This window comes from Panthera tigris, chromosome B3, assembly GCF_018350195.1.
Source record: "Panthera tigris isolate Pti1 chromosome B3, P.tigris_Pti1_mat1.1, whole genome shotgun sequence".
In the NCBI taxonomy this organism is placed as follows: domain Eukaryota; kingdom Metazoa; phylum Chordata; class Mammalia; order Carnivora; family Felidae; genus Panthera; species Panthera tigris.
Genome location: NC_056665.1, coordinates 54,912,695 through 54,937,385, shown reverse-complemented (window position 1 = coordinate 54,937,385; position 24,691 = coordinate 54,912,695). Strand labels below are relative to the sequence as shown.

Genomic DNA, 24,691 nt, shown 5'->3' with positions numbered 1-24,691 from the left:
TGCACTACTAGGTATTTTTCCAAAGGACACAAAAACGCTGATTCAAAGGCACACATGCACCCCAATGATTATAGCAGCACTATCAACAAGAGACAAATTATGGAAACAGCCCAAATGTCCATCGACTGACAAATGGATAAAGAAGATGTAGTGTGTACATACATATACACACACATACAATGGGATACTATTCAACGATCAATAAGAATGAAATCTTGCCATTTGCAACAACATGGATGGAATAAGAGTGTATTATACTAAGTGAAATAAGTCAGTCAGAGCAAAGACAAATATATGATTTCACTCATATGTAGAATTTAAGAAACATGACAGATAAACACAGGGAAAAGGAAGGAAAAATAAGATAAAAACAGAGAGGGAGGCAAACCATAAGAGAGTCTTAAATACAGAGAACAAACTGAGGGTTGTTGGGGGGGGGGGCGGATGGGGGGACGGGCTAAATGGGTGATGGTCATTGAGAAGGGCGCTTGGTGGGATGAGCACTGGGTGTTGTATGTAAATGATGAATCACTGGGTTCTACTCCTGAAACCAATACCACACTGTACATCAACTAACTTGAATTTAAATAAATTAAAAAAAAATTACAACTTTCTGCCCACAGCATTAATAAGTTAGCCAATTCTGTACTATAAATGAACATAAAAATCTAAAACTTTGAAATTTTTTTCTAGAAGACGATGTTTATTTTGATTTTTAAAATGTAATATTTCAGATGAAAGAAAGGCTGTAAAACCATAAAAGACAAAGACAGTCTCTGGCTGTCACGGGAGATTTGAAGTAATGCAAATGTCAGCTAAAAAAAATTCAGATTAATATTTTAAATAATGAAACCAGGACAGAATTATGTTTTGTGGCAATTCTTGAAATACTTCTTTTCCACTAACTGCAAGCAAGGATCAAAATTTGGAGTAGCTATTTCCACTCAAAAGCATGTTGAGTAGATCTATAGCTCCATTAAATGTGGCTCATTACAAACATTAAATTTCGTTGGCCATACATACAAATCATCCAGATTCATATCTTATTCTGGGTGAATTTCAAACATGCCAATATAACGTTTCTATAATTACAAAAGAATCCGTGACAATTCTATAGACCATATGCAAGTTTATTTAAATAATATAACATTGCACAGAAAGCTAATTTGTAAGTATAAAAATAGATGGTTTGGCAACCACATATAAAGCACCACACAGAAGCAGATTACACATACATCATCAGGCCTTTGGAAGATTGAGGCACCATTAATATCTCAAGTAATTTTATAAGAATACTTTGCTCATATGATAGATGTTATTAAAACATCTCAAAATAGATAGAGCCCACAATTTTTCCAGTACGAAGTCTTCCCTTCCAGTTTTCTTGTCAATATATCAATGATTCTTCTTAAATACTGTACAACAGTTAGTCCAAATTGACAAAGGGGCTATCAAAACCACTATCTTGTTGGCTAGACAGAGGAGCAATCAATTTTCTCAAAGGCTGCCGACACAATGATGAAGGTGCTGTACTGCTCAGTTTTTGGAAATCTGACTTTACTAGATCAGCCTTATGATGAGGGGTGTGTCTCAGAGTCATATTGATCTCTGGCTGGGAACACAGGGTTTCTTCTGACAGGTCTGAAGTGTGACCACTCTGACGTTTCACTGGTTGACAAATTATACCATTTTTCTCTGTATCTGAAAGACAACCGGCTGCTGATGAGTGTTGGAAATTAACAGATTCAGCTGGTATATCCAGAGTTTCTTGTGGTCTACCATGTAAAAATGACACTTCGTGACTGTCGCAGGGCAAAGTGGCACTGTTGGAACGCCAGCCCACGGAGTCATCAAAGTCCCCTCCATCCTTTACTGGAGTTTCCCAAACACCCAAACGTTGACTTTTCTCAGATGCACCATTTTCACTTTCCATTAGTGGATTGCACTTGTATACTTTTAAACCGAGTCTTTCATTAGGACCTCGAAAAGTTGTATGTGTGGATCCAGATTCAGAAAGACTAGGGGTGTACCTAGGTGACGATTTACTTCCGAAGTATCCAAGAAAGGGGTATGCAGCTGAATGCTGAAGTGAGTCAGAGCCAGTATCACTGCGGTCTTTCTTCTTGTGCAAAACAAAGCCTTTTTCACCTTCATATGGAACAAACTCAGGAGAAACATCATTTGGCAAAATGTCTAGATGTTTGTAAGTGTTTTCCCCAAACTGAGAGTCTGACTGTGACTCTTTGGAACCCATGTGCTTTACATCGCCATGTTCTGCATCCGCTAACCGCCGTCGTAGGTTACAAGCAGCCCTTCTCTTAGGAACTTGGTCACATGTACTCCTGGGAATACTTTGTATACTGTTTGATTTGCTTTCAGTATGATGCCCTGTATTCTGATTCACATCATTTCCTTTTGATCTTTCAACTCCCGTCATCATCTCCGAAGTCAGAGGTACTACTACTACATACGAAGGAACAAAATTAGGGGAAAACAAAATTAGGATAAAGTTAACATTGAAAGGGGAGGAAAAAATTATGTTTTCATGTATTTCCGAAGAATGTATGTATTTTCATCAAAGAAAATACATCAATGCTGGACATTTAAAAATATTGTTTTACAAATCCGCATTGAATAAAGTTAGGTAGTTGTTATTGAAATCTGACATTATTGTTATACATCTGATCTATTATTTCCTGCAACAGATATTCTAGCATTTCAGGAGCCAACTGCAAGTTTCCAATTCTGTTCTGATGAAGAAATTTTGCTAGAAGAAACCCCAATACTCAACAACTACATAAGCATACCACCCCCCTGCCCCCCCCCACGCCCCCCACCCCCCCTTCCCCCCAGCACACACACACTAGCTAAGACACTAAATCTGACCAGAGGCAAAGCAGCCACATAGCATAAAATCAGAGGCATATCTCAGAAAAGTGTACCTTGGTCCCTACAGCATGGAAAGGGTTTGCTTCCACTGGGGACATTCACACAATTGCCCCAAATCATTAATACCCAAGGTTCACATCACCATTCTCGAATTTACACAAACAATCTTTGTGTTTTGAAGAATGACTACCAATATCAGACTTGTGAATTTTTGAACAATCTCTGCTTCAAGCTTTCCAGAAGTTCAAAAACCCCATTTCCCCACAGGTTCAAAATCTCCCAGTGTGACTGGAAATTTATCAATTTTTTCACCCATTTCCATCAGCTTTTGCTTTATATATTCTAAAGCTATTTTATCATGAGCAGAAAGAACCCATTTGTAGGTTCTTGGGAGTCTTCTTTACCATTATCAACTGTCACTTTAATCCCTCTCAATGTGAACTATAATGTGCTTAATATTCTATTTAACTCTATAATTTATCTACTATCAACATATCACTGCTTGGCAAATTAGTCTCCATTCCTTCATTTTGAATTTTTGATGTTGTTCTCATAGAGAGAACATATGTCTGGATTTTTTTTTTTTTTATTAAATTTTTTTTTTAACGTTTATTTATTTTTGAGACAGAGAGAGACAGAGAGAGACAGAGCATGAACGGGGGAGGGTCAGAGAGAGAGGGAGACACAGAATCTGAAACAGGCTCCAGGCTCTGAGCAGTCAGCACAGAGCCCGACACGGGGCTTGAACTCACATACCGCGAGATCGTGACCTGAGCCAAAGTCAGACGCTCAACTGACTGAGCCACCCAGGCGCCCCTGTCTGGATTTTTAAAAAATGAAAATTATGGTCTTTTAATAAGTGAGTTTAAACTATTCACCTTTAGGGTGATCACTGATGTTTTACGCTACAGTAAGTTTCTATTTACCAAAGCTTTCTAGTTGTATTTTGCCTCTTTCGTGATTTTGTTAGATTGAAAACCTTTTATTCTGAGTTTTTCCCCTACTACCTTGAAAGGTATATATTCTATTTCTCTATTGGTTAGCCTTAAATTTTAATACACATACTTAAACTTGTATTTTTCTAGCAATGGCTGGCGTTAACAGTAACTATATCTTTTCCTTAAAAATAGTAAACTTCTTAGCATATTATACAATATGCTCTTACATCCTTTTGAGAATACTATACTTTTCTCACATTCTCTCAGACACTTTAGTTTGTTCTGTTAATTCTGTCTCCAAAGGCATAAGTTCTGTTGGGTTTTGTGCCTTGTCTTCTTTTGAGTTAGGTATCTTATCATGGTGCTGGCTTTCTATAGATATTTCGTGATTCTTTGTTGAATGCTTATCTTTAAAAAAATTTTTTTTAACATTTATTTATTTTTGAGAGAGAGAGAGAGAGAGAGAGAGAGAGAGACAGAGCATGCACAGGGGAGGGGCAGAGAGAGAGAGACACACACAGAATCTGAAGCAGGCTCTGAGCTCCGAGCTGTCAGCACAGAGCCCAATGCAGGGCTCGAACCCACAAACTGTGAGATCATGACCTGAGCCAAAGTCGGGTGTTCAACCAACTGAGCCACCCAGGCTCCCCTGAATGCTTGCTTATCTTTTAGATGTTCTGAGTATGGCATCTGGTTGTTTAAAATAGTTGAGAGTGCAGTAGAAGGAAGAAGCTGCAGGGTAGAAAAACCTAATAGCTTGGTACTTGGGGCATGTGGACTGTAAGTTCCTCCTTAGTATAACTAGCCATCTAGAGCCTTGCCCTGTTCTGAGACTCTGTTCCTGCTGCCCTTACTCTAGCCCAATACTGGGGTTGGAAAAGGGAAAGGAGAAGGATGATAAAGAGGGTGACCTCACCTGGTTACTGTTACTCTAGAACACCAACTCATTACCTCACTGGGATCCCGAGGCATACTACTTCTCCTGCAACATACTGCCTTCATATGTGACACAGTTTTGCTATTGGTCCTGCCTGTAGCTCTCCTCTTCTGGCAGTTTTGAATTGAGGTTTCCATCTTCAGGCTTATACGAATTTCTTTCTTTCAGGGATTTCTCAGAGCTTCTGGTCCATCGATTATTTAACTTTTTATTTTTTAATTATTTATATATTTTTAAAAATGGAAGTACAGTTGCCATGCGATGTTATGTTAGTCTCAGGCATATAGCATAGATTCAACACTTCTATGAACATGCACTGCTCACTGCGGTAAGTGTGATTACAATCTATCACCGTACAAAGTTATTATAATAGTCTTGACTATATTCCTTATCCTGTACTTTATATCCCTGTGACTTGCTTATTTTATAACTGGAAGCTTGTACCTCTTAATCTCCTACACCAGTTTCACCCATCCCCCACCTCTTCCCCTCCGGCAAACATCAGTCTGTTCTCTGTATTTGTGAGACTGTTACTGCTTGTGTACGTGTTTGTTTTGCTTTTTAGAATCCACATATAAGTGAAATCATGTATTATTTGTCTTCCTGTCTGACTTATTTCACTTACAATACTCTTTAGATCCATTCATGTTGTCACAAATGGAAGATTTCATTTTTTTATGGCTGACTAACATTTCTGTGTATGTGTGTGCGTATCAAGTCTTCTCTGTCCATTCATCTAGATGGACACTTAAGTTGCTTCCATATCTTGGCTATTATAAATAATACTGCGATAAACATAGGGGTGCATATATCTTTTCAAATTGGTGTTTTTGTATTTTGGGGGGTAAAAACCCAGTTGTGCAATTACTAGATTGTAAGGTAGTTCTATTTTTAATTTTTTGAAGAACCTCTATACTGTTTTCCACAGTGGCTGCACCAATTTGCATTACCACCAACAGTGCAAGAGGGTTCCTTTTTCTGTACATCCTCACCAACGCTTGTTGTTTCTTGTGTTTTGATTTTAGTCGTTCTGACAGGTATAAGATGATATCTCATTGTAGTTTTTTTTTTTTAATGTTTATTTATTTAGTTTAAGATGGTAGGGGGGAGCATGAGTTGGGGAGGGGCAGAGAGAATCCCAAGCAGGCTCCATGCTGCCAGAGGACAGCCCAATGTGGGGCTCAATGTCATGAACCATGAGATCATGACTGGAGCCAAAACCAACTGAGCCACCCAAGCAACCCATCATTGTAGTCTTGATTTGTGTTTCCCTGATGATGAGTGATGTCGAGCATCTTTTCATGTGTCCCTTGGCCATCTGCACATCTTCTTTGGAGAAATGTCTGTTCATGTCTTCTGCCTATTTTTTAATTGGATTATTTGCAGTGTGGGTGTTGAGTTGTACAAGTTCTTTATATTTATTTTGGATATCCCCTTACCGGATGTATCATTTGCAAATATCCTCTACCATTCAGGAGGTTGCCTTTTTGTTTTGTTAATTGTTTCCTTTGCTGTGCAGAAACTTATTTGTTCCAGTGTAGTCCCAATAACTTATTTTTGATTTTGTTTTACTTGGCTGAGAAGACATCCAGAAAAAAGTTGCTAGGGCCAATCTCCATGAGGTTATTGTTTATGTTTTCCTTTGGGAGTTTTATGGTTTGAGGTCTTACTTTTATTTAGGTCTTTAATACGTTTTATTTTTGTATTAAGAAAATGTTTAAGAAAATGATACGGTTTCATTCTTTTGCATGTAGCTATGCAGTTTTCCCATCATTAAGGAGACTGTCTTGGGGCATCTGGTTGGCTCAGTCAGTTAAGCATCTAACTCTGGATTTCAGCTCAGGTCATGATCTCACAGTTCGTGAGATCAAGCCTCATGTAGGATACTGTGCCGACAGCGTGGAGCTTGCTTGGGATTCTCTCTCCCTCTCTCTTTGCCCTTTTCCCACCCTCTCTCTCTCTTTCAAAATAAACATTTACAGAAAAAAGAGAGACAGTCTTTTCCTCATTGCATATTCTTGACTCCTTTGTCATAGATTAACTGACCATATAACCATGACTTTATTTCTGTACTCTCTATCCTGTTCCATTGGTCTATGTATCTGTTTCTGTGCCTGTACACACTGTTTGATTACTAAAACTTTGTGGTATAGCTTGAAGTCTAGAATTGTGATACATCCAGTTTTGCTCTTCTTTCTCAAGATTGCTTCTGCTATTCAGGGTCTTTAGTAGTTCCATACAAATTTGAGGATTATTTGTCCTAATTCTGGGAAAAATACTTTGACACCTTGTTTGGGATTGCACTGAATCGCTAGACTGCTTTGAGTAGTATGGGCATTTTAACAATATTAATTTTTCCAATCCAGGAGCATGATATATCCTCCCATTCCTTTATGTTATTTCCAATTTCTTTCATCCATGTCTTAAAGTCTCCAGAGTATAGGTCTTTTACCTCCTTCATTAAATTTATTCCTAGGTATTTCATTCTATTTGATGCAATGGGATTATTTTCTTAATTTCTCTTTCTGATACTTTATTAGTCTATACAGACACAACAGATTTCTGTAATTTTATATCCTGCAACATGACTGAATTCATTTATTAATTCTGGTTGTTTTTTGGTGGTGTCTTTAGGGTCTTCTATGTACTGTATCATGTCATCTACAAAAAGTGACAGTTTTGCTTCTTCCCTACCAATTTGGATGCTTTTTGTTTCTTTTTCTTGTCTGACTGCTGTGGCTAGGACTTCCAGTACTATGTTGAATAAAGTGATGGGTAAACATCTTTGTCTTGTTACTGATCTTAGGGAAAAAGCTTTCACTTTTTCCCCACTGAGTATGACGTCAGCTGTGGGTTTGTCATGTTGGTCTATATTATGTTGAGGTGTAATCCATCTTAACCCACTTTGTTGAGAATTTTTATCATAAACAGACGCTGAATTTTATCAAATATTTTTTCTGCATCTATTGAGATGATTGTATGGTTTGTCATCTTCATTTTGTAAATGTGGTGTATCATGTAGATTGATTTGTGGATAATGAACCATCCTTGCATGCCTAGAGTAAATCCCACTTGATCATGGTGAATGACCTTTTTCATGTGCTGTTGAGATTAGTTTTGCTAATACTTTGTCATGGATTTTTATATCTATATTCATCAGAGATACTGGCCCATAGTTTTCTATTTTTTATAGTATCTTTTTCTAGGTTGGTATCAAGGTAATGCTGGCCTTATAGAAATGAATTTGGAAGTTTTCCTTCCTCTTATATTTTTCGGAATAGTTTGAGGACAGGGATTAATCCTTCTTTAAATGTTCGGTAGCATTCACTTGTGAATCGATCTAGTTGTGGGCTTGTGTTTGTTGGAAGTTTTATACTTATTCAATTTTGTTACTAGTAATTGGTCTATTCAGATTTTCTATTTCTTCCTAGTTCAGTCTTAAAAGATTGTATGTTTCTAGAAATTTATCCCTTTGTTCTAAGTTGTCCAATTTGTTGGCATATAATTTTTCATAGTAGTCCTTTATATTCCTCTGTATTTCTGTGGTGTCAGTTGCTACTTCTCTTTCATTTCTAGTTTTGAGTCCTATCTTTTTTTCTTGATGAGTCTGGCTAAAGGTTTATCAATTTTATGTTTTTAATAGACCAGCTCTTGGTTTTGTTGATCACTCCTACTTTTTTTTTTTAGTCTCTCATTTATTTCTGTTCTGATCTTTATCATTTTCTCCCTTCTACTAACTTTTTAAAAAGAGTTTCTAGCATTTCTAGGAATGGACGTAACAATAGAAAGCTGATGAATATGTTTAGTCTGTCTACTTGAGCTGGAAATTCTATACTCTTTTTTGAAAGTTTCCAGTTTAAGTAAAACACAGCTACAACTTTATAAATTAACTCGCTCCTTACATTCCTTACTCTTTTTCATACTAAAAATATTAAACATCTAAGAGGCAAGGGAGAAAAAAACCCTTCAAGTGACTCATTTTGACATACCTGACTGTGTAGTTTTGCTCTGGGATTTATTAGAAATAGGCGTTTCCAGCAATTTTGCCATTGTAGCAAGTTTGCTAGCAGCATTCATAATCTTTTTCTCAGCCCTGTGGGGAATTCCAGAATATTAAATTAATAATAGTTTAAAGGAAAAAATGAGTTTCCTTAGCCCCAGGATTTCTGTTTTCCTATTAGTTCTGCCAATATTTAGGGTAGTACAGACATAAGCCTCTCTTAACCCCTAATGGCTGATCATGTAGAAATAGTTAATTTTGTGGTTAAGGAAAATGTTTAGAAAATGACAACATGATGTCTTGGTAGGCTCAGGACACGCTATTTGTTTAGACTGAACTTACCCTTCCTGTTTTCCATTATCCTGCAAAATCTGTTGGAGGCAAGTCAAGTAATACTTGCGCATCTTTCGGGCAGTTTCTTGACGTTCTCGCAATACCTCTGCTTTTACCATTTCCGCAGCTCTTTCTTTACTCTCTTGAATATAACGAAGCATATCACCTAGAGGGGAGGTGGGGTAGGGAGTTGGTGTGAGACAGGAATCCCCACAAAAATGCAAGCTTACTATCAGTTTTTCACAAATAGGGGAGGCAAACTTCAGATCAGTTTTCTGGGAGATGAAGTGACTAGAGGTATAAACATTATACTTTTCCACAATCATTAAAATGGAATGTTTCAGATCACTATTTTGGGAGACTCAGAGGAGAAATAATCTACAAGTCCTTTTAGAATGAAGATAGCCACATATGGTAAGGAAATAGCATATTCCCTAGGAAAACTTTGTCATATTCTAAAACACTAAGGCAAGAAAAGAAATATTAGATACAGAAACTTACACATTTCGATTATGTATAACGTGTCTGATTAAGAAAGGAAAAATAAATACACAAAAAGGGTGAGGAAGAAAGGAAGGAAGAACCAGACACAGAAGGACAGAAGGAGGCAATATGAACCAGAGAGACTCAGATTCCTATCACTTATGCTCTGAAAAATCCATTTTTCAATATTATTCAATTCTTTAGGCAGCAGTTAAAAGTATCTAAGTAAATATAATACTACAATCCATGAGAGATATGTATAAAATGCCAGGGAGAAGGATGAGACTTATATCACCTTCTGGAATTTACATTTAAAAATAATTCACTGCTTGCAAGTTTTCTTTTTAATATTGGATTGAGACTACCATTACTTAAGGTTATCATTTTTTTTTTTTTTATTAAATCTAGGGCTACATCCTACCTCTAGAATATATCACCATTCCTATTAAAGATTCAATTCATAGAGGAATTTCCCTCAATATCAGTAAGCTCTTCCTGAAGATTAGACGCTCTATGCGAAAAATACTAACTGGAAGGCTCTTTCTCATTATTTGAAGTGGGACAAATTAAAATGGAATACATGTCAACACAAAACCTCCAACCAATGTCTAAAATATTAAACAAATACATATACATACAAGTTAGCACACCAGTATGAAAAAAAACGCTTAAAATTTCACTTCCCAACTGATACAATTGTTAATAAAAAGTTGCTTTGTATTTGTAGTAATATGGCCTCTGTTGGCACTGGCAAAAACTGAGAAGCAAATTCTCTTTATTGACACTAAGTGGGCTTTTCCAAACATCCAACATGATGCTGATGATCTACCAATTACAACTGGAACTTAAGACCTTTCCCATTCATTCTGTTAAAAATAAATGCAATTTGGGGGCATCTGGGTGGCTCAGTCAGTTGAGCGTCTGACTTTGGCTCAGGTCATGATCTCACAGTTTGTGGGTTTGAGCCCCGCATCGGGCTCTGCGCTGACAGCTCAGAGCCTGGAGCCTACTTTGGAGTCTGTGTCTCCTGCTCTCTCTGCCCCTCTCCCACTCGTGCTCTGTCTCTCAAAAATGAATAAACATTAAAAAACATTTTAAAAAAATAAACGCAATTTTAAGAGGTAAACATACAGTTCTCCTGTATCAACACTGGTTACTGTTCTGGGACATACATGGAATCTATGCAATATTGTTTGTAATTAAAAAACAGGAGATATTCTACTGAAAAAACATAAACGAGAGAAATGCTCTGCCAGGTGTGCTGCATCACCTCTTACTGCAAAGGACTTGATGAACAAATTTATATGTATGATTTAATCCACTATAAAAATAACGACAAACAACAGAACAATGCCTAACTAGTATGATCTTTACAAAGACAAATATAATATGATCTCACTCGTATGTGGAATTTGAGAAACGCAACAGATGAACATAGGGGAAGGGAAGAAAAAATAAGATAAAAACAGAGAGGAAGGCCAAACATTGAGACTCTTAAATACAGAGAACAAACTGAGGGTTGCTGGAGGGGGGCGTAGACGGGGTGGGGGTGGGTTAAATGGGTGATGGGCATTAAGGAGGGCACTTTTTGGGATGAGCACTGGGTGTCAGTTTTAAGAGATGAATCACTGGGTTCTACTCCTGAAGCCAAGACTACACTACATGTTAACTAGCTTGAATATAAATTAAAATAATAATAACACTGGCATTGAACAATATAAAACTAAAAAAAAAGTTTACAGTAGAAAGTAAGACTTGCTAATTTAAAACTCACATGACATTTTGTTTTAGTTATTTAAGTTTTAAGATTATGAAATTTTTAGTTTGACATTAGTGCCCAAAAAAGGAACAGGATAATTAATAATAATTAATGAGGTAAAATAACTCTACCCTCATGTCACTTCCAAAAGATATTAGGCAAAATTACCCATTGCTGCATAATTTAGAAAAGGAGTCACTAATCTCTTCTAAAAGCAGGTAAGATCTCAGAACAAAATAATTTGGAAAATTCCCCCAAATTACTAGTACTAGTGAGTAAAAAAATGGTTCAGACAACCTTAAAATCCTGCGACTCCCCTTAGGAACTTACGCTTAATTTTTTTTACAGCTTTAATGTACTGTCCACGAAGTTCCTCCAAGGCCTTCCCACTGCACAGCAGGCAAGCATTTTCAATGGCCCCTTCTGACAATGACCTAAAAATGAACCAAATATTGCAAACAGAGATTTTAAGTAAAAATATCTATATATTCCAATAACATCCAATTGAGATGTGCTAAAAAATCATATATGAGGTCTTTATTATATAGTTATTTAAAATAAAAGAAAAACGGAAACAAATGTTATGGTTACTTAAATAAATCATGATAAATCCACATGATGAAAATATATGCAGCAACTGAAAAGCATATTATGGGAGGATATTTTATGACATATGGAAATGTTTATCTTAGGACGTTCAGTTAATAAAAGGTTACAAAACAGCTTCCATAATAATCTCTATTTTTAAAACATGCACACGTGTGTACAAAGGGGTTTAAATGATATAAAACAAGAGGCTGACAGAGGGTATCTGCTGAGAATAGGGTTTTGGAAGATTTTCTTTTTTTATACTTCTTGCTATATAACAATGACAAGTTTTATATTCTTGGTATGATATTATTAATATAATTTATATAAAAAATTAAACATACTTAGAAATAAACAATTTCTTTAAAATAGTATAAGTCTGGGGCACCTGGGTGGCTCAGTCAGTTAAGCCTCCGACTTCAGCTCAGGTCATCTCACGGTTCATCATCTCACGGTCATCATCTCACGGTTCATGAGTTCGGGCCCCACATCAGGCTCTGTGCTGACAGCTCAGAGCTTGGAGCCTGCTTCGGATTCTGTGCCTCCCTCTCTCTCTCTGCCTCTTCCCCGCTCATTCTCTCTCTCTCTCTCTTAAAAGTAAATATTTTTTAAAAAGTAATAATAAAATAAATAAAATGAAATAAAAATGGGACTGTATTATAAATATTGTTCTATAACCTGTTTTTTAAATTTAATAATATATTTTGGATATCTTTTTAAATAAATCATTCTTATGGAAACCAATTTGACAGTAAATTTCATATATTAAAAAATAAATAAATAAATAAATAAATAAATAAATAAATAAATAAATCATTCTTGGGGCATCTGGGTGGCTCAGTCGGTTGAGCGTCCTCCGACTTCGGCTCAGGTCATGATCTCGCGGTTTGTGAGTTCGAGCCCCGCATTGGGCTCTGTGCTGACAGCTCAGAGCCTGGAGCCTGCTTCAGATTCTGTGTCTCCCTGCCTCTCTGCCCCTTCCCTGCTCATGCTGTCTCCCAAAAACAAATAATGTTAAAAAAAAAAATGTGTTTTTTTAATGGTAAAAGTCTACCTTGGTGGTGTTCTGCAAAGTGCTCTCAGTTCTTCCAATTTACTCTTCATGTCATTGTTTTCTTCTATTAGTTCTTCAACAACTTTATTATTCTCTTCTAAAAAGGAAAGTTAATAGTGGTCAATTAACCTTTTTTCCTTCAGTCTTCCTTTCCCTTAAGTTCCCAGAGCAAATGTTTATAGAGAAGATTGTGGGAATTCCAGCTGCTCCCCACATCACTCGTTCCCTGATGAATCCTAATGTCACCACTCCCTGTTCTGGCTCCTCAGTGCTTGAAATCTGGATTCCACCCTCATCTTGCCTGGGTCACACACTGCCCTGGAATAGGTTTCCAACCGTTTCAGATGCATCTGTTTTGTTTCCCAGCTACACTGAAGCCCCCTAGAAACATACCGGGTCTTGTAATTTCACAATCCTTATGCTCCTATACATGAACATTGAACAAGCACTTCTAAACAAAATAAAAAGAAAGTTGAGCTTAAGTAGGTGCCACTTTCACAATTAATGTAAGATTTTCAATTCTTTAAACTTTTAAAAAGAGGATGAGAGGAAACCGATGGAGTCCACATGGAACGGAGAACAAAACATGAATTTCTGAGTGAGAGAGACATGGGTTTAAATCCTACCTCTGCTCCTTACCAGTTAAATGAGCTTAGGCAAATTACTTAAATTTTCTGAACCTGAGTTTTTTTCATATGGAAATGGAGACAGTATTACCTACTTTGAAGATAATAGAAATAAAATAAGTGCATCTTATATAAAGCCTGGCAATACCAATGTCTAATAGATATGAACACGGCACACCATGTTTCCTGCCATGCTCCTCTCTCAACACACCCTGTCAATTGAGTAATAAAGTGCTCTATTTCTCCTAGCGATTGACATAACTGGTATGTTTTTAAATCACTTCCTCTTACTCCAACCACTTTTCAATAAATGCTACCAACACCATGGAAAGTGGAATTTAAGAAACTGAAAAGAAGCAACCATAGTAGCAAAAACATTATCAACTAATAGATTTACATTAAGACAAACACTGAAATCAAACTATCAAGTAACTTAAATTTTGACCCCCAACCCCTTTTATCAGTCCATTGTTTTGAGCTAAGTACCAACTTCTTGGATTATTTCTAAGTCTATAAATTATAGAAGATAGCCTCAAAAAGCACTATGTGGAATAACTAGGATCACAACATACGGTGCTAAACATTATTTATGAATAACAATCTTATCCAGCTGCCTTTGTCATTTTACTAGGTAAAACAAATATTCTTAACTTTCATCAAATTTCACAAGAGCTCCTTAACTCTCCTGGCTTATACCAAAGACCTAAGCCATCACCATAGGAATTACAGTTGTTAAAATTTTTATCTCAAAATTCTTAAAATCCATTCTTGCCTTAAAGGTAATTATTATCTATCTCTAACAGACTTGGTAAGCAGTAGGCAGAAGCGAAGCGGATGGCTTCTCTTAGTCAACAGTATTCACAGAGCGTGCTATGTTGCCAGGTACTGTGCTAAGTGCTGGGTCAGGACTTGATCCTTGTCACCGTCAAGGCTACCCTCCAAAGGACAATACAGACAAAAATTAATTACAAGGATGATATGATAAATGTTAGAAAAATCATAGATGCTGTGGGTAATGTCTAACAGAAAAAAGCTAACTAAGTCTGGGGTGGTGAGGAAAGCCTCCCTGAGGAAACAGTATACTGGGGAGAGAGGAGTAGGAGTTAGCCCGGCAATGTGATCAGGATGGAAAGACAGATGTTTTGGTAAAGGGAGATGAAAACAGATGAGAGAGAAAAGAGATAATGAGAGAATAAGGAGGCTGGGGCAAGACGAGACTAAGGGGCTGGCAGATGCTGAATCATAAAAGGCTTCTTAAACAATGTTAAATAAAATGTTTGTACTCCCTACTGAGGACCAGATGAGCCATGGAAGGACTTCAAACAAAAGAGCAGCATGATCCAATCTATTTTTTTAAAAGGTCACTCTTGGGGCCCCTGGGTGGCTCAGTAGGTTAAGCGTCCAACTTCAGCTCAGATCATGACCTCAAAGTTCGTGGGTTCAAGCCCTGCATCGGGCTCTGTGCTGACAGCTCGGAGCCTGGAGCCTGCTTCGGATTCTGTGTCCTCCTCTCTCTCTCAGCCCCTCCTCTGCTCACGCTCTGTCTCTTGCTCTCTCAAAAATAAATAAACTTTTAAAAAAAAAAAAAAAAAAAGGATACTCATGCTGTCTAATGGGGAATGGATTAGAGGAAGCAGAGCCAGAAAGTGACTGCCATCCAGGTGAACAATAGAGTTGAAATGTAGAAATAAAGTGAACCTATCCACCTGGTCTTTTCTGGATGACACAATTATTTGGGACACTTGCATTCAATCCTTCATTCATGTAAACCTTTATTATCGTCTGACATGTAATGGGCATCCTGACTACAATGATGAAGATACAACATATTCCTTATCCTCAGGGAACATACAGGTTGGAAAAGGGTATCAGGCAAGTAACCAAAAAAATTAAATACTGAATGGAAATAGACGAGGAGCTAAGTGCTATGGGGCCACACAGAAGTGGCCCACCTCATCCAGACTAGAAAAAATCAAGAAGGGCTCTGCAGATAAGGCATCCTCCCAGTTGAATCCTAGAGGATGAGGAAGAGTTAGGCCAAAATGAGAGTGAAAGGGTAAAGTGTAGGAAAGAGTGACAACATTGTATGTGGGGTCCAGCAGTAAAATTCCTGACCAGCAGGGCAATCTGAATATTTCGCATGTACAGAGTATAGAGCACAGGAATATAAGTGACTAGCACAAGGTGAGAAGGAGCAACCTCAGAAGCCCAGTAGCCTCCCTTCTTCAGAAGGGCAAGAGAAGATGGCAGAGGATACCCCTTTCGGACAATTTCCCTGACAACACTGTGAAGGATGCCCACATGTCTCTGTGCGCGACTTTCCCCTCTGTCTGGAATGACGTCCTCTTTAGCAAATGTCTTCATCTTTCAAGGCTTAATCAGCCTTCCTTAACTCTAATAGGAGGAAGAGTTAATTAACATCCTTTCTCCCAAGTTTACATAAACATACCACCAGGAGCGCTCAGTGCTGCAATTACTTATTAATCTGCTTTTAGTTCTCTTCACTTGATGATAAGCTTCTTGAAGGAAGGAAAGAGTCTTACACATCTATATCAGAACTGGAGTTCTGTCTGATGCATTCACTGCTGTGTCCCTAGTACCTAGAACAATGCCTGACGCATATTGGGCATTCAGTATCTATTCAGCCCAAAAAGGAAGAAAGGAATGTGACCTTTTAATCAGAGCTCCAATTTTCCTCTTTGTAGTTCAGTAATAACAATTTGGTTAGTAAAAATAAGGTCCAAATTAGTTTACCTTAATCCTCAGAGAATCGGTGCCTACGTTAACTAAAACGTCACATTTGAATATTTCAAGGATCAGTGAGATTTATGCCAGTAGTAGTGCTACTTTGAATGCTAACCTCCAATTTTTTCCACTACAGCTTTGTGCTTCCTTTCTAAATGCTGAAGATGCCTACAGCATTTCTCCAGTTTTCTTTTCAGATCTTCACATTCCTGCTTTGCCTTTTCAAGTTCTTGGAAGCAGTGTCCACAGCATGAATCCTTAATTTCAAGGATCTTTTTCTTATCTGTAAAAATTAAATGATAGCAAACTTTTATATCAATTTGGACTAAGAACTAAAAAAGAAAGGAAGGGAGGAAGGAAGGAAGGAAGGAAGGAGGGGAGGAAGGAAACCAGGTGACGGGACTGAAGGTGACAGTGTAACTGAAAAGAACATGATGCTTAAGAGAGAGAGACCTGGGTTTAAATCTTCTTTATTTACTGGCAGTGTACCTCAGAGTATATTATATAACCTGAGACTTAGTTTTTTATTATGTAAAATTAAATCATACCATCTGTTTTAAAAATTGCTATGAAACATAATGCTCAACTCTTAGTATTGAATACCATTTCCCATGACAAGGAACCAAGGATCTTCAAGGATCCAGTAACTCCAGTACTCGGACAAGGTATATACAAGACAAATGCCAGAAAGAAATTCCTAAAAAACACAGGCATGTCACAAGAACACAGGAGCCAGTTTGAAAGGGCTCCACTAGCTGAATATGGGACAATTTGAATTTTTTTTTAATGTTTAGTTATTTTTGACAGAGAGAGAGAGACAGAGCGTGAGTGGGGGAGAGGCAGAGAGAGAGGGAGACGCAGAATCCGAAGCAGGCTGCAGGCTCTGAGCTGTCAGCACAGAGCCCGACGCGGGGCTTGAATTCACAGACCGCGAGATCATGACCTGAGCCGAAGTCGGACGCTCAATCGACTGAGCCACCCAGGTGCCCCTGAATATGGGACAATTTGAACACTAAGTATACTAATGAATTATACTTTAAAAAAAATAGGAATTCATGAGTCATACCAATAATTCCATAATGGAATGGATGGATAGATGGTTAAGTAGGTTAAGCTGGTAAGTAAGGAGGTAGGTAGATGGATTGATGGGCAGACTGGTAAGTGAACAAAAAGACAAATAAATAACTATACAAACTAGCAGGAGGATGCGCAATTATTACATGCCAAGTTCCAACTTGGTTAAAGTAGAGGGAAGTCTAGAGCTAGAAAACTCATAATTTTGCAACCGCCACAGTAAAGACTGGATCAGACAAGTATCATCAATGATTGCTAAACATAAGGGAAAGTTTTAATGAAAAGGACATTTTCATGGTCTTAGACGTGTCTCCACACAGATTGCTTATTAGTTATGGGGGTGGGGGAACCCAGTAACTATACAGTGAAGAAACTATACACTTTGACCAGGTGCTCAAAAGAACTTCACCAATAAAAGACAAATGGACACTGGGCACCTCCACATGTGATAACACATCACCTATGCAGTGCATCAGCCAAGGAGACACAACCTGAACCTAATTATGAAGAGACATCAGAAAAACTCAAAATGAGGAAAGTTCCAAAAAACCGAGGGGTGGGGTGGAGCACTGGGGAAAGGGAGAGTAAGTCTTTCAAAAACGTCAATGTCAGAAAAGCCAAAAAGAGGCTGTGGAAATATTCTAGACTAAAAGACACTAAAAAGACATGACATGGAGGGATAATACCTGACCCTGGACAGATTTTTGTACTGTAGAGAGAAAAATAATGAAAGCCACTACTGGGTCAGTCAACAAAATTAGTGGGTCAGTTGACAAAATCAGACAAAGTCCGAACAGGTTGACACAATATTTTCATTGAATGTTAAATTTACTACATGTTTTGAAAATACACAATTATTTAGGGGTACAAGGGCACAATATATAGAACATCTTCAAATGGTTCAGGAAAAAAATGAAATGTTCACATACACACACACACACACACACACACAGAAGAGCACAAAATAGTGTCAAACATTATCAACATATGTATCTAGGTAAAGGGTATGTGAGTGCTATTTGCAACTATTTTTACTTTGTGACTTTTCTGTAAATTTAAAATTGTCTCCAAATGAAAAAAAAGATGTAAAACTGTCAGGAGGACAGGGCACCCAGGTGGCTCAGTTGGTTAAGTGTCCGACTCTTGATTTCGGCTCAGGTCATGATCTCACGGCTCATGAGCTCGAACCCTGCATCAGGCTGCACACTGACAGTGCAGAGCCTGCTTAGGATCCTCTCTCTGCCCCTCCTGTACTCACATGTGCGCACATACTCTCTCTTGCTCTCTCCAAGTAAGTAAGTTTTTAAAAAAATAAGAATAAAACTGCCAGGATGTATACGTTTATAAAAATTGTGTGGCACAGTACCTGGCACAGGTCAGCATGTAGTAAATAACAGCTATTGCTATTAGTAATACAAAGAATTCTTAAAATTAAATAACACACAAAAATGATACAAAAAATAGATTACTATTACCGCAATTGATATAATTAAGTAGGAACACAAACACAAACTGACACAGGGTCAAATGTTGATGTAAAATCATTGGTCCAACAAAATTATTCTTAGCTCTTTTCTGACTTAGTTGCATTTAAATGGTGCCATTTATGTCCATGAGCATCAAAGAATTCATAAAGCATCACATTGGTGCCATACAAGGCATTTATATTTTTCATTTAAGATACTGTTGTAAAACTGGAAACCAGACAAACGACCATTGACAACAGAATAAGTTATAGTATGTTCACAGAATGGAATACTACACAGCAATATAAATAAACTAGAGCTACATGCATTAACACAGACAAATCTCAGAAGCTTGATATTAAGTGGAAAAAAAACAAGTTACAAAGACTACAATAAATAGTAAACCATTTTTATAATGTTAAAAGACAAAACAACAACTTTTTCAGGATACTCACCTTTGGTCACAACATAAAGAAAAGCAAGAGAATAGTTTTTAAAAATCAAAATATTTGTTACCTTGGATTGTAAGGAAGTTACAGGGATGGGATTGTGGTCAAACAGACAGGGGTCTTCAATGGTACTGGTGATATTCTAGCTCTTAAGCCAAATGGGTGGGTTCCTGGTTGCTAGGCTTCATAACTTGCATGCACATCACATATTTTCTTTGCATGTATAAAGTATTTCATAATATTGAACTTACTTTAAAAAAATAAGATATTAGGAGGCTATGACCAAACAGTTAATAATGGTGGTAGTCCTCTCTAATGAATTTGTTAATGTGTTTGTTTTTAGGGAACAAAGACTAAAGAAAGAAAAAAAAAACTTTTGTAGTCTGATTGTCTTAAGTAAAAATTAATTTCTTTCACGCTGATAGGACTTCCCAAAGCCAAATAATATCTGAAACTTGTTTCTACCCATTTTATAAAATGTTTAAGAATTCTCTGGTTTTTCTAAATATAACAAGAGACACACAATCACACTGAAAAGAAACAAAATACAAATTACAAATTAAGGATGTATTCCCATACACCTAATTAACAATAAGATGTTCTCAAACACCTAGAACCTAGAAAGGAAAAAGGGTCTATGGACGATGAGGAAAATAACAGTCAACTGACTTCTTAGGAAAGGCAGAAATCCTCTACGATTCTGGTTACATTACCTACTAAATTAAAAACTGTGGAAACTAAGTTCATTGACCCAGTACATATGAATTGTTCTGGTAATTCTTAGTTCTTTTCCAGGTTGCAATGGAGACAGCAGGTAAGAAACAGAAAGAGTGGGTGTGTGTAGGTGGAGGGAAGGAGCAGGCTACAAGATCTCATTATCTTAAAAAGGAATGGAGCGAATAAAGGGTATGTCAGTTCCTGGCTCAAAATTCTCAGTGACGAGGCAAGGTAAGCCCAATCAGTATTCCTTAGTGAGCTGTGAATAGGTCAGGGGGGTACAGTACAATAATTCATTCTCGTAATAAACTCTAAGTCATCATGGAAACGTTAAACTCTTAATTTACCAAACATTCAAGGAACACAAACTATGTGCCATTCACTCTGCCATGTATTGGAGAGGAAGAGATAAAACACTACTCCTACACTCAAGAAATTCACAAATAAATCAGCAAACACCTCTTCAGAAAGATTTCGATTAAAAAATGGTTGAAATAAGCTTCAATAATTTGAACGAAAAGGTCTCAGTTATTTGGCAATTCTTTAATGTGAAACCCGTGATTTCTCAATAAAGCCAGAGAATAAAAACATGACTATTCTATTAAAATTCTCATTATTCTCCTTATAATAAGAACTACTTAGGAATGGGGGGAAGACCATGAAAAGATAGAATTAAAAGGGTCTAAAGTGGCCTTGTTTCCCAAATGCAAAATTAAATCTAGGGAGAAGACACAGATTAGGTAGGAGTAATATCACCCACTTGTTCACTCAAAAAAGCTATACACATCTTTGATTTCCTTTTATTCTTAAAGTAACCCTCTGGAACTGTGATTACGAATGTTACGGAGACCAGTAGGAATAAAATCCCATTACCAGCTTCTGCTTCTGTTTCTTGCAAGGCCAAGGACTGAGCGCAGTGTCCAAAAGTAGGTGCAGGAAGGATTGCCAGGACTCCAGGGTCTCCTCTGCCAGTGACCTCTGTGACGGGATCCTTAGAGATCCTGGCCATATTTTTCTGAAAGAGATAATCTTCCTAGTTAATGCCATGTAAAAATCTTCAAGCAATTCTCTATTTAGAATGCTAATATTAAAAATATAAAAAGGAAACACTGCCTGAAAAAAACTCTTACCTAAACTATCACCAGTACTTTTCTTAGGGTGTTACATGAATATTGTCATTACTATGAACTAGTCTGCTGTGGCCATAATTTTCAAATTAGACCATTATCTGACAGAGGACTGGTGGGCCGACTAGGAGACAGATAGGAGATATAGTTTTTGTACGCATATATGTGAGTTTAAGATATTTTAATAGTTTATGTGATCAAATCACAGGACATACTAAATCCTAAAGGAACAGAGCAGGTGATCTTGAGTAAGCTACCTTGTCTAATTACCTAAAACACACCATACATGCTTGATCCTTCAAGCCTTGATTTTGATCATAAGAAACTTATTTAACTGACTGTTAGGAAACCTACCTACGATATGTGACAGAAGCAGAGGTGAGTAGTTACAGAGAAAATGTGAACACCAAGAGGCAATGACGCTGAGGCCAGAAGGAGTAATAAAAGTTGAACCCTAAGGTAGACGGTGTTTCCAGTTTCTGCTCATAACTGGAGAAAAACCAAGATGACAGAAAACGCAGGAACACCAACCTTCTTGTCTTAATTCTAACTTGACTTTGATGGTAATTAAAGACAGAACACACATCCTTAAACTTGTATGAAAATTCTGTTCCAATTGGTATTTCTCTTTTCTCTTTTCCATTATGACCTGTTATATTAATGTATCCCGATAAGGCATTCATTTTCTTGGAAATACATTTTTAATTCATTGTATCCTCTCCATTTTAAGAAACTTTTGATCATCTTAGTTATTTTAATGAGGATTTGTTTTATATTTATTGATCATTTTTTCCCATTTTAATTTGTATAAGCAGTTCTAAAAATGACAAATTTTACCAATTACAATTCACAGTTCTTCATATTTATGGCACCTATATTGCAAACTTACCACCATTGCCTAAAATCATCGCTTTACCTCAAGGTCCTGAGCTGAGGTAAACAGCAGAAGATCAAGAATTCTTCGGTGACTAATGCCAGAGTAGGCATTTCAAAGCCTACTATTCCCTTTCCCCAGGAATAGAATCTGAACCCACCCAACAAAGGCTGCAAAAGTCTAAGTTCTTAGCCAAATTATGTGACTCTGTCCCTACATGTGAACTACATTAAGTCATATAGATGACCTTGACACTGCTTGCACAATCATAATAAGCCCTCTACAGAGACCGCAGGATTGATTATATACTAATAGAAGAAAGCTGTCATATTTTCCTGATTTTTACAGCAGAGATGATCTTTTCAGGAAAGCAAACTTGAAAGCATATAACATGATTTCCCCACCACTGTTCATGCTTAAAACCTGCTGTAGGTAGTTCTGATCTTAATTATTTTTTCCAAAAATTTTCAGTAAAGTAGTATAAGCATTATTCATGGGAAGTGATCTTGCCCAGTTATTTTTACATAGAAAGCAACTCTTAACTAGTAACATCTTTGTGAAATCAAGAATAACAGTATCTACTTGGGGGACTGGGGTGGAGTAGACTAATCATTTGGGTAAGCTATGGCTGTAAAATTCTGTACTATCTCAAATCTAGGATGTGGAAAGGCCCAGCTTCTTTTTCAGACAAGCAACTATAGTATATGAGGTACACAGGTAACAGACTAGTTATCCTCAAGTGTGGGGAGTGGAACTCAGATTTTTTTCCCCCCAGCTTATAACACATTCCAGTAAGTATTAATACCAAATGTTCAATCCTGGCCTTGAAAATCTTTAATCATGATATCTTAATGAAACTTAACTCTTATGTCTCTTCATTCAGACAAACCTTATAATATTGGGAATGTTTTCTACCTCTAATTCCAAATGTTGAAATTGGCTAAACACAATACCTACGATATTATTCTGGATTTTTCATGCATACCTCATTTCTTTAATCATAAGCTAGGAAGACTTTGGTTTTATCAGATCTTCCACAGAAACTAAAAGCTGGTGTCAGAGACTACTTAGACAACTAAAAGAGTACAATTCACTCATGCCACATGCACATAGATAGTACACCAAGTAAACTGGCTTCAGAGTATCGTGTGAGTGAGCCATACCTCTAACTGCTTGTTTCTACATCTTTTTTTGTACTTGGTTGGCATCTTTTGCCTTTGTGACATAAATTCCTTGAGGGCAAGAAATATGCTTCCAAACTCTTTAGAAGCTCTTAAGAAACTCTAGTTTAATACGATGCATATTTCTTGAAGTGGTCATGCCCAAAAAACAAAAATAGGAATGAGAGTTATTCAGTTTCTCAAAGCTCAGGCCCTTACAAAGAACAGCATATATTTTTTAGGAAAAAGATGTCTAGAGTCTAAAAGCTCTGCTTCATATTTGTGGCACTATGAAGAAGCAAAGTTTTTTTGGCAAAAAGAAATGAAATCCTTTGGATTTCCTACAAAAAGTTGTTAAGCCACTGGTAAAAACACAAGTTTTATGTCTACTAGACTGTAAAATGAAGAAAGGAAAAAATAACCATAGGCAACTGCTACAATCATCTCTGATGCTTATTAAGAGCTCTTTCCACTTATCAGGAACATACCTTTTCCCATTCTGAGCCGGTATTTTCTGTAGCTAGGGAGAGGATATCTTGAAATACTTTCTGTATGCAGGCCTTTAGTTTTTCAAAATATTGCACAGACACCCATTTTGAAGAACAAGTCGACACGAGTTCCAAAAGTTGCTGGTTCTCTGAAGCACCGACATGCTCCTTCTGGGTGTCCTTTAAGAGAAATTCGAGTACAGTTAGGATGTCTTCCTCATACTGATAGATTTCCAGTTGGATCCGCCTGGCTTCCTGCGTAGCCCATTCTCTACGACTCTGGTCTAGACAGGCTTGCAATTCCATCTCCTTCTGAAGAAGGAGTTCAGTTTTTTGTTTCACAAAGTCTTCTTTAGCTGCCGCAAGCACCTCATCAATTTTATTTCGATGATCATCTAAAAATTGCCGGTAATCTTCCTCATTTTGTTCTTGAATTCTGTGGATTTCTTCTTGCTTTTTTTTGTTCCATTCACTCCGGGCTTTCGCCAACTCAGCCCTGACAACCACAGGGACTTCCTCGTTCTTTAACTCAAGCTCTCTCTGAAGAGAATGAATCTTCTCCTCCAGTTCCCTCCTAGGTATTCCATTTTTGTTCACGTTTTCAAGCTCACTTTTCCATTTCTCTTTAGCTTCAGAAATAGCAAATGATATCTAAAAGGCAGAACAATGTACATTTAAAATTCTTTATGATCTCCCCATAACTATTTGGGATAAGACATTGTCCTAAAATATACTATACTCAAAGATCCTCTCCATTTTAGATCACCTAGTATTTTAGGTCATATGGTATTTTAAAAACATCAGTTTCTTGGGGGTGCCCGGGTGGTTCAGTTAAGTGTCCAACTCTTGGTTTGGGCTCAGGTCATGAGCTCATGGTTTCTGAGTTTGAGCTCCCACATAGGGCTCTACGCTGGCAGTGAGGAGTCTGCCTGGGATTCTCTCTGTCTCTCTCTCCCTCTCTCTCTCAAAATAATTAAAGAAACT

General features: G+C 37.3%; 1 protein-coding gene across 10 annotated transcripts in view; it reads right to left on the bottom strand.

Moving 5' to 3' along the window:
* Positions 1-1,105: 1,105 nt before the first annotated feature.
* Positions 1,106-24,691, bottom strand: part of CEP152 (centrosomal protein 152) — a 91,589-nt gene continuing 68,003 nt past the window's right edge. For 5 of the 10 annotated variants that reach the window (XM_042988922.1, XM_042988921.1, XM_042988920.1 and 2 more), the window contains 8 exons: positions 23,708-24,358; positions 20,932-21,073; positions 16,468-16,635; positions 12,982-13,078; positions 11,670-11,773; positions 9,107-9,263; positions 8,754-8,857; positions 1,106-2,463 (listed from right to left, as the gene is read on the bottom strand). In XM_042988922.1, the coding sequence (XP_042844856.1) occupies positions 1,427-2,463; positions 8,754-8,857; positions 9,107-9,263; positions 11,670-11,773; positions 12,982-13,078; positions 16,468-16,635; positions 20,932-21,073; positions 23,708-24,358 (2,460 nt within the window). In that variant the 3' untranslated portion in view covers positions 1,106-1,426. The remainder of the gene's footprint in view (positions 2,464-8,753; positions 8,858-9,106; positions 9,264-11,669; positions 11,774-12,981; positions 13,079-16,467; positions 16,636-20,931; positions 21,074-23,707; positions 24,359-24,691) is intronic. The other 5 variants (XM_042988923.1, XM_042988927.1, XM_042988926.1 and 2 more) reach the window with 5 other exon arrangements.